The following is a 13,795-nucleotide window of genomic DNA, read 5'->3' as shown; positions in this document are numbered from 1 at the left end:
CACCATGGCGGGAAAAGACTTGCCTATGGAAACCTAGAAGGTCCCCAGTCCATGAACAAAATTTCATCCTGCATTGGAATAAAAAAAAATATTTGATAAGAGTGAAAAGCGCTATTCGGTATCTTGGGGATGAACTCTGTGGCAGGCATGGCAAACTCTGGCAGGACAGAGTAATTTGAGATATGCTGAAGGACAGCAGAGCAGAGAGACAAGGGAGATATGATTTAATAGGGATGTAATTCCCACCACGGTGGAGTGGGAAGCATCCCCTTGACTCAAGATTTGCATTTGAATCACGCAAGCCTAAAAATACATTTCTCCTGTTGCCTCTCCAGGACAAGAAAGAATGGGGGGGCCTGTTGAGACACTGCCACGTTCACATACCTACTGTCAGCTCAGCTGCTGCTTATCTATTTCCCTGACTCTGGCTCTTTCCCCTGTCTCCTAAGGCCATTTCCAAACCGTTACAGAAACGTTCTGAAAGGCATCAGAAGGGACGGGTGGGTCACATAGGGCTTATAGCAGGGATCCCCAACCCCTGGTCTGTCGACCGGTACCGGGCCGCAGCAGGCCAGCAACCGGTCTGCCCAAACAAGCAAAGCCCCATCCGCGGGATGCAGACAACACACAAAACCATGCACCCTCCGGTCCGTGGGAAAAACTCTCCACAGAACCGGAGCCTGCTGCCCAAAAGGTTGGGGACCTCTGGCATTTGGGACAGCTTCCCACAGATGTCAACCAAGCTTCCTTTGATGGCCACTCACCATTTAATTCTGGAGGAAGGAAAAGGCGGTAAGTGCTATAGATGTCATTGGTCATCTGGAGCTGAAACGAAGTGTGCTTCTTTAGGAGTCTGGCGACGTTCTCTTCCTGGAAAGGAATCTTCTCAAGGATCACAACAGCATCGGTCTCATCCCCAGAAGCACTATTCACCTAAAGAAATAAGAACACAAACAGTTCCCTGCCACACCAAAGCAAAGTCATTCCCTGACACCAAAAGCAGATGAGCTCGGAAGAACACAAGCAAGGTGCAAAAAACTCAAAAGGCCATTTTAAAAAATATAGTGCAGCAGAAAGTTCCAATCAGCACACTGAATAGTTGGCTGCCAACATGTATGTACGTGTGTTCTTGTACAGTACACGTTTGAAGAAAGCATCACAAGTATAACAAGAGGTCTGGTTATCATTTTTTTTCCAGTCTCTCTAACCTTTTGAATCATTACCATCAAGATCACGAATATTTCATCCTTAAGCCACGTGAAAAAAAAGGGATATAAAACCAGGAATGATAAAAAACATTTTTATTTTCATCTACTGGTACAGATGGGATAATCACGTACGGAATGCACACCTCAGGCGTATATTGAGTGAAATAAGTCTTTCTCCTTGAGGGTTATCAATCAAGTTCTTAAACCCTAAAATCCTGAATTTGAACACATTGCTCTGCGTCGATATAAATTGGCAAAGCATTTCAATGTACTTTGGGAGCTTCACCAGATATGTACAAGTAATGAAATATGTAAATTAAACATTTGTCAAACCTACTAGCTTAGAAGTGTCAGGGACCTACCATGATTGACAGTATATTTAGATATTAAGGGGACAGGAGAAGAAACTCAGGGTAATAGGATACAGGAGGACGATTTGGACCTGCACAAGGCACTTAATAAGAATTTACTGAATACACTTTATCATACCCTGTCTCCTGGTAAGATGATTAGTGTAGAAAAAATGTGTGCCATGATTAACCTTGTGATACACTGTACAGGGATGAGGGATGGTGGAATGATTAATCTGCATCTACTATACAAAATCTGACCTTGGCTGTTCCACCAAGAAGCACATTACCTGCTTTAGGTGGTGCTTTGTAACTCTAGTTTATCCATCCTTCCCTCTTTTAATAGCTTTACTCACCCGCACTTTGAATTTGACCTTGAATCTGATCCACCTTCCTTTAAAAAAAATATCACTCTTCTAGAATTTAGACTCTTCTATAAAATGATAAGAGATGCTTGCAATTTCCTGACACTTCACTGCATGGCTTGGTTATCTCCAGGTGGACTTAACAGAGGACAATAACGGTGTTAATCCAGCTGTATCCCCTGCACTCTGGAGAATCTGCCTTTGAAACACAATATAGATGTAAATGGCGAATTAAAAGAGCACTGGCAATTTTCCGGTTCTTATAGGCCCTGAGTGACAAGTCCATCCATCTTATTTACAGCACTCAAGTTAACTGCTAGTTTGCAATTCAATTTTGCTTTAAACACTAAACATGAAAAACTGATCTCCTGGCCAAAAGCAATAGATATGCTAATAAGAAAAATAATCTAAATCTGGAGATACGTAGGTAATGCTTTTGTTAGGTGAAATAATAACAATCTGGGCACTCCACTACACAATTTCATTCAACTGCACGACAGCTGTACTCCGTGTTTATTCCTCATTGTCAGACCTGTACACTAGGTCTCATCTAGGATATATCCATCGCTAAACCCCTCTATAGTTTATTTGTTTTTGGTTTAGCACCCAAACCACTGTAGTTTCTTGAGGTTTTATTCAATAAGCAATGGTTAAATGGGTTACTGTGTGATATAAACCCACGTATTCTCCCAGGGATTGAACAAGAACATTAAAACCAGTAGAGAATTTACGATAGGTCATTAAGAGTGGGTTCTTCCCAGAATGTAGCCTGGATGTTCTGGAATATATTTTGACAAAATATTTTTCTGCTTTGCAGTTGGAATCTGAATAGCACAAGGGCTTGGGGGATGAAGAAGGAAAACCTATGTAAATAAATGATGCTGATCCATCAGTTGAGGTTAGAATAAAAAATATATTCCTTTTCCCCCCATATTTTAGCTGTAACAGCAAATGGCAGTCTCTAGATAACCTTGGTTGATCTTGGAAAAAGTGCTTGGATGAAAGACCACAAGAAATCCCAGTAGACCGTATGATAAATTGGAGTGCTTAGGAAAACAACAGAAGAATGCAATGGCAAGCTATTTCTGTATTGTTGCCAAGAAAATGGAAACACCATGTCCATAATTATTACCAGAAGATGAGGTTGAAGGAGCTTTTACTATAACTAACCCAAATTCTTTTACCATCTTTGCCTAGCACCTCTCAGTATCTTCAAACTTTACTCACTGGGGATGTTTCCCAACCTTAACAATTTTAAGACATCTGGATTTCAGCTTCTAGAATTATTTAGCCAGCATGGGTAAATAAATTTATATATAATAAATTTAATAAATTTTAATAAATAAATTAAATATAAAATATAAAAATAAACTATCAAAATCTATGTTTTGTATATTTTTGATAGATTAAAAAATATGCAGAACCCCCAAAGATCAGACATTACAGGGCGCTATTCACCAGGAGTCTATGCACATGTAACACCACACCTGGAATACTGCAGCCAATTTTGGTCACCATATCACAAAAAAGATGCTGAGAGTTTGGAAAAAATCCAGAGAAGAGCAACTAAGATGAGCAAAGGCCCGGAGACTAAAACATACAAAGAATGGTTGCAGAACTTGGGTTTGGCTAGTCTAAAAAAAAGATGAAATAGGGGAGAGACGATAGCAGTATTCCAGTATCTGAGGGGCTGCCACAAGACAGAGGGGGCCAGGTTGTTCACCAAAGCACCAAAGGAAAGGACAAGGAAAAAATGGTTGGAAAGTGATCAAAGAGAGAAGCAACCTGGAATTAAGGAGAAAGTTCCAGACAGTGAGGACAATTAAATCAGTGGAACAGCTTGCCTCCAGATATTGTGGGCACTCCATTACTGGAGATTTTTAAAAAGAGACTGGACAATCACCTGTCTAAGATGGTATAGATTCTCCTGCTTGAGCAGGGGGCTGGACTAGAAGACCTCCAAGGTCCCTTCTAGCTCTATTCTATTCTATTCTATTCTATTCTATTCTATTCTATTCTATTCCCCATTCCATATTCTATTCTATTCTATTCTATTCTATTCTATTCTATTCTATTCCCCATTCCATATTCTATTCTATTCTATTCTATTCTATTCTATTCTATTCCCCATTCCATATTCTATTCTATTCTATTCCATTCCATTCCATTTTCCATTCTTCTAATTCTATTCTATTCCATTCCATTCCATATTCCATTCTTCTAATTCTATTCTATTCTATTCTATTCTATTCTATTCTATTCTATTCTATATTCTATTCTGTTCTGTTCTATTCTGTTCTATATTCTATTCTATGTTATAATTCTATTCTAATTCTATTCCATATTCTATTCTATTCCATTCTGTTCCATTCTATTCTTATTTGTGCAATTATTCAGCCTTTCCACATCAACCCAACATGGGAGAAGAAACACCTCCTGCTGCTTCTTTCGCACACCTCAGCAAACCAAGGGGGGAATTCTCAAAAACCTGGGAAGTGCAAAGCCCCCCCACACACACACACACCGCCTCTGCACTCAATGGAAGAGACCGTCCCCCCCTCCTTCTCTTTATCCTCTTCTCAAATGTCTTCCTTCACTATCCCCCTTTCTCCAATCCCATCTTTCTGCAGCCACAGCAAGCCATCCGGTCCCTACCTCCCTTTTCCCTTAAGAAAGTGGCTTCGGGATGCCTTGGACCGCAAATCCCATCACCTCCCCGTCTACACGGCCTAGGAATGGAAGGGAGGATGACGGGAGTTGTAGTCCTGGAACACCTGGCAGCAGGACCGACGCGCAGGAAGGGCAGGCGCGCGATGACGTCACACTCTCCCCTGCCCGTCATCGCTATGCAAAACGTGACGTTCCCTTCTCAAAGGGCGGCGGCGGGTGAGACACAACCAGGTAGCCCCGCCCCTGTTCTCTTATTGGCCGCCACCTAACAATTCCCCAAACCTGAGAGCCAATAATCTCCCTACCCGCCCGTGGAGGAAGATCGCCTTCTCCCGCGCAGATTCCCTCAGCACTTTCAGCACAGACAGCTCGGCCAAAGGGAAGTTGCCGGCCGCCGGCCCTTCATTCGGGGACGCGGCGGATCCCTTCTCTCCCTCTTTCTCCTCACATTTTCTCTTAAGAGCGGGAGACTCGGCCATCTCTGAAGCGTAAAGCTAGCGCGCAGGCGCATCTGGATTAGCTCCAAGGGCGCGCCCATAAAGTTTCGGCGGCTCCCTCTACCGGCCGGAGGACGCTACTACCAGGAGCTTTTGGGAGAAAATAAAGCCAAGGACCCTTTGCGCCTGCGCACACCCGCAAATCTTAGCTCTGAATATAGACTCAGGAAATGGAGAGTACCCGCTCAATAGTTTTGGAGTAGGACTTCGTGGTTCGTTCTTAGTTCCTGCGCAGATCTCTGTACTAGAAACTAGAATAGATGGATTCCCCTAAGCCAGGGGTAAGCAACCTCGGCTCTTTTATGACTCATGGACTTCAACTCCCAGAATTCCTGAGCCAGCTATGCTGGCTCAGGAATTCTGGGAGTTGAAGTCCATGAGTCATAAAAGAGCCGAGGTTGCCTACCCCTGCCCTAAGCAGAGAAACAATAATGAAAATTAGCATGGTAATATAACTAGCTTCTATTAGGTCGACTTTAGCTACACTTTCAAAGCTACTGTTCCAAATGCTTACTCAATATATATCCACCTTTCCATAAAAATAGGATACTTAGATTGGTTAATGGGACACATAACAAACATTCAAGAAGGAGCTCTGTCATAAACATGGTTTATTTGTCAAAAAGAGGTATCTAAATAAAAAGATGATACAAAAAAAAACCCCAATCCAGCCTCCCTTAGGCGGAGAGTTCCAAAGTTTGTGGCAGCAGCAAAGACCCTTTGCATCTTCTGATCTTATGCTTTCTATTGGTCATTTGTCCTCTTGTACAAAAAACAGATTTTATTCCAAAATTGCATGGGCCATTATAACTCATAACTAGTAATCCAAACATGGCAGGTAAACCCAACTACATTCCAAATGCAATTCAGCTTTCAGATTTACCTCATGGGAACTGCACCCACAATTTAGAATGAAATCTCAGATATTCCTTTTATTTCAAATTACACAAACCGTTCCTAGAAGGATCATTGGCTAACATTGTATTTTCAGTAACAGTTCAAGGTACTGCTAACACTGGGTGACACAGGATTAAATTAAACCCCCAAAATATGAACACAGACTGAATTTTTCAAACCAGAGGTTAGTTCATCTTTGTTGAATAAGCTACACAGTTAGCAGGCTTTGCAGAGAACCAAAATAGGCTGGATTTGCACCTCCAAATCAAAACTAACAAGTATTTCAGTTTAGCACAATATGCAAATTTAGCCACATACATTTTCTGTAAATCATACAGATGTGGAAACAAAATCTCAAACAGAACAGCAGCCTTGTCACTCAACAGGCAGCTCACTGGGGTGTAAATGGTGGAATCTGAATTCTCTCAAATTGATAATTGTGCCATAATTGCCATGAAAAGGTAAATTACAATCATGGCTACAAACTCAAGGAAATATTATACTGTTTTTTTTGTTTTTTAACATGATAATACTGCCATTTTATTAAAGCTATAATAGTTACAACCACAATTGAGCCCAAAATTTATATTGCTAAGTGAGACATTTGTTAAGTGAGTTTTGCCCATTTTACAACCCAGTTGTTAAGTGAATCACTTAACAGTTGTTAAACCAGTAACACAGTTGTTGAGTGTGCTTGACTTTGCTTGTTAGAAAGTCACAAAAGGGATCACAGGGTATTGGGACACTGCAACCGTCGTAAATCTGAATCAGATGCCAACCATCTCAATTTTGATCACGACCGTGGGGATGCTGCAACTGCCATTAAGTGTGAAAATCGGTCATAAGTCACTTTTTCCAGTGACGTAAATTTGAACGGTCACTAAATGAACTGTTGTAAGTTGAGGACTACCTGTTGTTCGATGTAATTTGGACATATATGTATCAAATCCCAGGTATTTCAGAAACCTTCTGTGTAGCCTTCAGCCTTCCAATACAAGGATGCTCAAAGGTCTAGAATTCACTGCGCCTGACGTTTGGGACTATAATTTCCATTGCTAAGCAGGGTGGTTATCAAGTCAGTCACACACAATTTTATGTCTTTTTTTTGGCCAAACCACTGCAGTTGTTAACTGGATCATGCAATCATTAAACGATTCCAACTCCCTCCCCCACCCCCACTGATTTTGGAAGCCTACTGGGAAGGTCACAAGGGGCGATCCCATGACCTTGGGATGCCACAACCCTTGTAAATACATGCGTTACCAAGCGTCTGCATTTTGCTTATGTGACCAGAAGCATGACTATGAGGACGCTACCATGGGCATAACTTCAAGGAATGATCATTTAAGTCACTTTTTCAAAGCAGCTGTAACTTTGAAGAGTCACTAAATAAATGGTTATGAGTCGAGGTCTATCTATACTAAAGAAGCTAGCAGCAAAAAAAAGGGCAGGGAGACTCTATGGGTGGAGAAAACTGGAAACCATCTGAATGTGACTAAAAGAAGAAAGCCACAGCCTACTGACCAACTGTTAGGAATGCAGAGAAACGCTAAACTTAGATGGGAAGAAAAAGAAAGGAGACATTACACAGAAGGACTTCTCTGGATGACTTATGAACACAAAGCCACTTGCGTCTTCTTGTTATGATTTAGTGTTCTGCTGTCCACCAAATATCATCAGAATGGTTAGTATAATGGAATGTAGCTCTGGCCTTGAGAAGGAGAGAGAGGCAATATGGTTCCTCAGTTCCCAGGGGGGGAAAAAATACATATGAAACTCAAAACAATCCAGCATTGACCTTAATCTTGTTGTGTCCTTAAAAAAGGGAGAGTGAAGATTTTGGAAGGATTCTAACTGTCTTCCATAATAGTTTCATTCCTGGAATCCCTGCAGTGCTTGTTTCTTGACTCGGTCTATCTCCAAGCACAAACAGAATGATTGAAGCATCATGCCTCTCCAAAATAAAGCTAATCAGTCAAGAGATTTAAATCTCAGCATCAAATGGAATCTGCCTTTTGAGTGGCAAATCCTGTCAGCCTCAACGGGAGAAGATAGCTTCACCATAAAGGCTTCTTTTCCAAGTCCCACGTTCTGAACGACTTTCTTCGACCCTACATTTCCTGTAACCAAGAATCCTTTTTTTTTTAATCCAAACGTGCAATTAGTCTTTGCTTCTTGGGTTTTGACAAAGGTCCAGGAGATCTAAAGGAAACAAGAAAGCTGTTAGGAGATTTGAATCTAAAGGAAGGGGCTCACTAATTAAAATAAGCCATGGTTCTTTCAGCTGCTATTTATTTTATAAATTACAACTGGTTTTGCACAATGTGCAGATGGCCCTGCCGCCTCTGGGCACTTGCAGAGTCATGGATGCAGGGTCATGAAAGGACAGCAAGGAAAACACCCAATCTCCTAACCCACCCGGGAATGTATGATGCCTTTAGGGAAACACCCAAAAGGGAACATTTTTAGCTACTTCTGCTTTCTCCCTTCTTACCTACAGTGTGCCAGACTTACTGGGTGAAATCTTTATCTTGTGTGTGTCAGCTTTGCTGGGTGGCTGCTTATGTAATCGGAAGGAATCAGTACCAGGATTTCTTGTCATCCGGGGCTTCTCTCTTTTAGAGGAGCCCGTCTTTGTTCAGCTGAATAAAAACCTAAAGCTTAAAGGCAACTTCTGGTTTCCTGTACTTTTTTTTTATCAAGCAAAACCTCAGAACCTGCACAGCAATTGGACAAGCATCCGAATTTTGATCAGGTAAACATGGGATGCTGCAACGGCTGTAAGTGTGAAAAATGGTCGTAAGTCACTTATTTCAGTGCCACTGTCACTTCGAATGGTCAGTAAATGTTGTGAGTTGAGAACTACCTATACTTTCCTCAGTTCCCATGCACACCTGTGCGCCTTCGCAGTCCTATTGGTTTGGCCCACCCCAGCAGTTCCAGGTTCTTAGGCGGCCCCTTGGGGAAATGAATTGCCCACACTTGCTCTAAAGACACCCCTCAATCTGGTTTCCCACTTACAACGCAGTATCGTCTCTTTGATTTGTCGGAAACTGTTGTCTTGGAGCACCACGCTGATGTAGTAGATACATCGGAGTTCCCGGGGGTAGTCCGTGCGGTCTATATCCTTCAGCACAGGGATGGTACGGCCATTCGCCATGGGTGCCTCAGTCAAGGCGTGGTGCATCTGGTAGCAACACCAAGGATCCTTCAAGAAGTTGGGGGTGATCAGCAGCACCCAACAGTGGCTGTTCTGGACAGCGTTGCACAGCTCTGTCATAACAGCCTCACCTGGAGTAGAGTCCCGCAGCTGAAGAAAGCAACGGAAACGTTCGGGCTGATTCTCCAAGTAGGCCACCAGCTCTTCCACAAACTCAAGGTCGCCCTCGCTGTGGCAAATGCAGACATCGTATAACTTGCTCCATCGGGCACTGTCGGAACTGCTTACAATCCGGGAGATGGAAGACCCCAGTTTGGGGCTACTGGTGAAGCTACGAGGAAGCGAATCAGGACTTTTCTGCGAGGGAGGGGAAGTTGAGGAAGGAGAACAGCCAGAGATCCCATTTGAGGTGTCTGGCCTCTTCCTGGTTTTCTGCAGGAATGCCTTGAACCAGCCTGCGCATATCAGAAACACGTGGGTTTTGAGGAAACCAGCTCCTGAAGATTTCACCAAAGTTACCATCTTTTTTATTTTACAAGGTTTTTTTTAAACAAAACAACCTTTAATCTTAAAAATGAAACCGATTAAAATGTTTAAACGGACAAGCTAAAAATACAAACTAAGAAGGAAAAGAAAAAAAGCTACTGATAATATCTTCTTATCAATAGTCACCGGTTTACCAATGAACTCACTGCTGTAACACAAACAGTATAAGACAGGGGTCTTCAAACTTGGCCCTTTTATGACCACTGTGCTAGATAATGGTCCCTCAATATTGCTTTCCTGAACCAACCTTCTTCCTTCTGCTCCTTCCATAATCACAGTCCCCATTTTTAAGTTTATATATTGCTCAAGAATTGCTCAGCTAGTTCGCTCTGGTATTCTCTAGATAAATTAGATCCCAATTCTCACAATGTCCACAGTAGAGTCCTTGCACTGTAAGTTTCAGCCCAACACATCTGGAAAGTCGATCAACAGCAGAACACCGGATCAATAGTTCCTCCTCGTGGAACATAAAACTTGGCTGCTTTCACAAATTCCTCCAATGGAGTAGGTGAAAGGAGGAGTTAGGGTGAAGGGTTGGAAGAACACTCAACGCACAAGCACACTGACACTGTCTTACCTGCCATATCCATCAGCAAGTCTTCCACTGGGAATTATTCACATCTGCCTCCCACAGGAGAAGCCTGCTGGTCCCACATCCCACTGGAACTCAGTTCAGCTCAGCTCTGCTCCACTCTTGCTGGGACCTTTCATCTACTTTCAACTTCAACAGGAAAAAGCAAAAACAGGATTATCCCATTTACCAGATTCCCGGAGTGAATAAAGAGAGAGGCAGAGACACCTAAAACATATTTCAAGGGCTGCTTTTCTTGCATTCGAGAAAATGGAGGAGGGGAGGATTAAGAATGGAAGAATTTGCAGAAAAGGCCAAATTGACTTGGTTCGACCCAGGGCAAAACAATTAAGTGGCATATATATATATATATATATATATATATATATATATATATATATATATATATAGAGAGAGAGAGAGAGAGAGAGAGAGAGAGAGGGGGGGGGAACGCGGGGGCTCAGTGGGTTAAGACGCTGAGCTTGTCGATCAGAAGGTCGGCAGTTTGGCGGGTCGAATCCCGAGTGCCGCGTAGCAGAGTGAGCGCCTGCTACTCGTCCCAGCTTCTGCCCACCTAGCAGTTTGAAAGCACGTAAAAATGCAAGTAGAAAAATAGGGACCACTCCGGTGGGAAGGTAACAGCGTTCTGTGCGCCTTTGGCGTCTAGTCATGCCGGCCACATGACCACGGAGACATCCTCGGACAAGCGCTGACTCTTCGGCTTTGAAACGGAGATGAGCACCGGCCCCTAGAGTCGGAAACGACTAGCACGCATGTGCGGGGGAACCTTTACCTTTACCTATATATATATATATATATATATATATATATATATATATATATATATATATATACATATATACATATATACATATATATATATATATATATATATATATATATATATATATATATATATGTGTGTGTGTGTGTGTGTGTGTGTGTGTGTGTACACACACACACACATATACAGACACACATATATATACATACACATATACACATACACACACAGGGACACACAGAGACACACACAGAGACACACATACACACACAGAGACACATGTGTGTGTGTGTGTGTGTGTGTGTGTGTGTCACACACACACACACACAAAATAAAAAAAGATTAGAAACTTCGTTTGGACCTTTTCCTGAAAATGGACAAAAGTGAACCGGCGATCTCTGGATCCGCGGATTCAAAAGGGTCAATTTGAGAAGGGAAACTATATAATATCGTTACGGGGTTTTAAAAAGTTTGCGACTTAAAAAATCAGCAGCCGTTTCAGTTTCTTAACGGGTTTGTGTTTCCCCCCCCCTCCTTCGACCTTTTTCTACTTTCCTTTTCCGTTCTTCTTCATTTCTCTTTTTAATTACACTTTCTACTAAAAAGCAAAAAAAACAAAAAGCTTCCCGGAACCAGGCAAGCCGGAGCCGAGCGCGGCGCCGCGAGGCGAGGCGCGGCGAGGCGCGCGAAGCCAACCTGGGACCGAGGCTCCCGGAGCCTCCGCGGGCAGCCTGACCCACCTGCTCCCGGGCGCCAGGACTCCCGCTGGAGACCCGCTCTCTTTCCTGCCGCCGCGAAGCCCCGAGCGGGCGAGCCATCCTTCCTCCTCCTCCTCCTCCTCCGAAGAAACGGAGCCTACTTCCCCCTTGGCCAGGGGTAGGCAACCTCGGCTCTTTTATGACTCGTGGACTTCAACTCCCAGAATTCCTGAGCCAGCGTAGCTGGCTCAGGATTTCTGGGAGTTGAAGTCCGCGAGTCATAAAAGAGCCGAGGTTGCCTACCCCTGCCCTTGGCTTCTCGTCTCCCCGCCCTTAGCCGCTGCCCTTTCCGCCTCGCCTTCGCCGGGCCATCCTCCCTGCCGAGGAGCCAGCCGTCGCCCGGCCGCCTTCGCTCAACGCCCGCCTTCCTGAAACCGCCGCGCCTTGGGGCTCCGGCTGGGCTTGCCCCGCTTCCCTCGGGGCTGGATCGGGTCTAGATTCCGGGCAGCCCTCTTTTTGGTCACCCGGGTTGTAACGGCTTTGCCCGAAGGATGCGCTGCGAGCCGAGGCAAGCTCGGGGTTTAATGTTAGGGTCGCCACCTGCAGCCAGGCGGAGAGCAGATCGCTCCCTTGCGCCAGGTTCGGCTTTCTAAAAAGAGCGCAAAGGTGCCTCGAGGGATCCTGGGTCGCTATTAAACCCATTTACTTTACTTTACTTTTATTAAATTTGTATACCGCCCTTCTCCCGAAGGACTCAGGGCGGTGAACAGGGCATATATAAATAGCAAATACAAAAATTAAAAGGGAATTAAACAAGTGCCCAGTTAAAAAATACAATAACAATATAAGAACTTATAACAATATAAGGGGGGGGGAGAGGAGGAGGATGGGTGCACGGAGTGTCTGAATTGTTTTCCCAAGGATGCTTTTTTTTTCCCCCACGAGCATCTTTGGAACAACTATGAGCTGGATGACTGAGGATCGGAATTGTTTGCATCCAGGGGGTTTCTCAGACGATGATCCAGAAGCATTAAGGCAACAGCATTCCTTTTGGATTTTTTTTTTAAATTTTAATTCCATTTATATCCTGCCCTTCTCCGAAGACTCAGGGCGGCTTACAAGCTTAGCAGTAGCCTTCATTCTATGTATATTTATTTATTTTTTATTTTAATTCCATTTATATCCCGCCCTTCTCCGAAGACTCAGAGCGGCTTACAAGCTTAGCAGTAGCCTTCATTCTATGTATATGCCTGCTTATTAGGGCTTTCACACACACCCCAAGTGGCATTATTACAAAGTCAGCTTAATTGCCCCCAACAATCTGGGTCCTCATTTTACCTACCTGGGAAGGATGGAAGGCTGAGTCAACCTTGAGCCTGGTGGGACTCGAACCTGCACTAATTGCAGGCAGCTGGTGTTACTTAAGGAGGCATTAGCCCACTGCTCCACCAAGGCTAATAACCCAAGCAGGGGAATTAGGATCCTTCAGAAGAGGAATTTATGCTCAACGGCTGCATTTGGGAGATTGTTGCCTCCTGCAAAGGCCATTTTCATTGACAGCAGGATGGTGGGAGCTGTTGAGCTGGCTGATGGATGGGCAGTTTTCACAGAGGGCAGTCAGTCAGCTTAACCAATCTAAATGGTTGGGTCTCTGCATGCGGCTCTTTCAGCTGTCTACTGCGGCTCCCAGTCCTCTGCTATGTGTAGTCCAAAAAAAAGTGGGACTAAAAAAGTTCAACCAATCAATTCAAATATGCAGGGTAGGTGCCTATCTCGCCTTGGCTCCACTCTTCAGTCAAACCCTGTTCTGCGCATGTGCGCATGTACGCGCATGCGCACACATTTTTTGCGGCTCCCAGTTTTTCCTTTTGTGAGGGAACCGGTTCCGAGTGGCTCTTTCACTGTTTCAGGTTGCTGACCCCTGCACTAAGCAAACCCCCCCCCTCCCCCGTGGATTTGTAGTGCACAAGACACTGTGGAAATATCTATTTATTTTGTTCATTTCCTGGAGACCATCTACTGTATATTTGGTGGCTGAGTTGACAGTGA

At 43.8% G+C, this 13,795-nt stretch overlaps 2 protein-coding genes across 3 annotated transcripts in view; both read right to left on the bottom strand.

Moving 5' to 3' along the window:
- The window catches only part of DCPS (decapping enzyme, scavenger), a 37,872-nt gene extending 32,774 nt beyond the window's left edge, over window positions 1-5,098 (bottom strand). The window contains exons 1-2 of the mRNA XM_083368624.1: window positions 4,899-5,098; window positions 765-933 (exon numbers count right to left, since the gene is read on the bottom strand). Of these exons, the coding sequence (XP_083224750.1) occupies window positions 765-933; window positions 4,899-5,072 (343 nt within the window). The 5' untranslated portion in view covers window positions 5,073-5,098. The remainder of the gene's footprint in view (window positions 1-764; window positions 934-4,898) is intronic.
- A 588-nt stretch (window positions 5,099-5,686) lies between these two features.
- TIRAP (TIR domain containing adaptor protein) lies at window positions 5,687-11,923 on the bottom strand. Of its 2 annotated transcripts, XM_083368828.1 has the most exons (4): window positions 11,789-11,923; window positions 10,271-10,414; window positions 9,009-9,602; window positions 5,687-8,189 (listed from the first exon to the last, which is right to left on the bottom strand). In XM_083368828.1, exons 2-4 carry the CDS (start codon window positions 10,281-10,283, stop codon window positions 8,149-8,151), a joined length of 648 nt encoding a protein of 215 aa, XP_083224954.1. In that variant the 5' UTR covers window positions 10,284-10,414; window positions 11,789-11,923; the 3' UTR covers window positions 5,687-8,148. The 2 variants fall into 2 exon arrangements, with proteins under 2 accessions (XP_083224954.1, XP_083224953.1); XM_083368827.1 differs by lacking the exons at window positions 10,271-10,414; window positions 11,789-11,923 and having other exon boundaries at window positions 9,009-9,732.
- Between the last annotated feature and the right edge of the window lie 1,872 nt (window positions 11,924-13,795).

Source organism: Vipera ursinii (genome assembly GCF_947247035.1).
Source record: "Vipera ursinii genome assembly, chromosome: 8".
NCBI lineage: Eukaryota > Metazoa > Chordata > Lepidosauria > Squamata > Viperidae > Vipera > Vipera ursinii.
This window is presented reverse-complemented; position numbering and strand designations above follow the sequence as displayed.

What these genes read in the sequence shown, in the direction of transcription:
- TIRAP (XM_083368827.1), bottom strand. Translation starts at nt 9,669, where the DNA reads ATGGTAACTTTGGTGAAATCTTCAGGAGCTGGTTTCCTCAAAACCCAC. An exon ending in CAAAGAGACGATACTGCGTT is followed by an intron (nt 8,190 to 9,008) that starts GTAAGTGGGAAA and finishes TGTTTCCTTTAG; the next exon opens with ATCTCCTGGACCTTTGTCAA.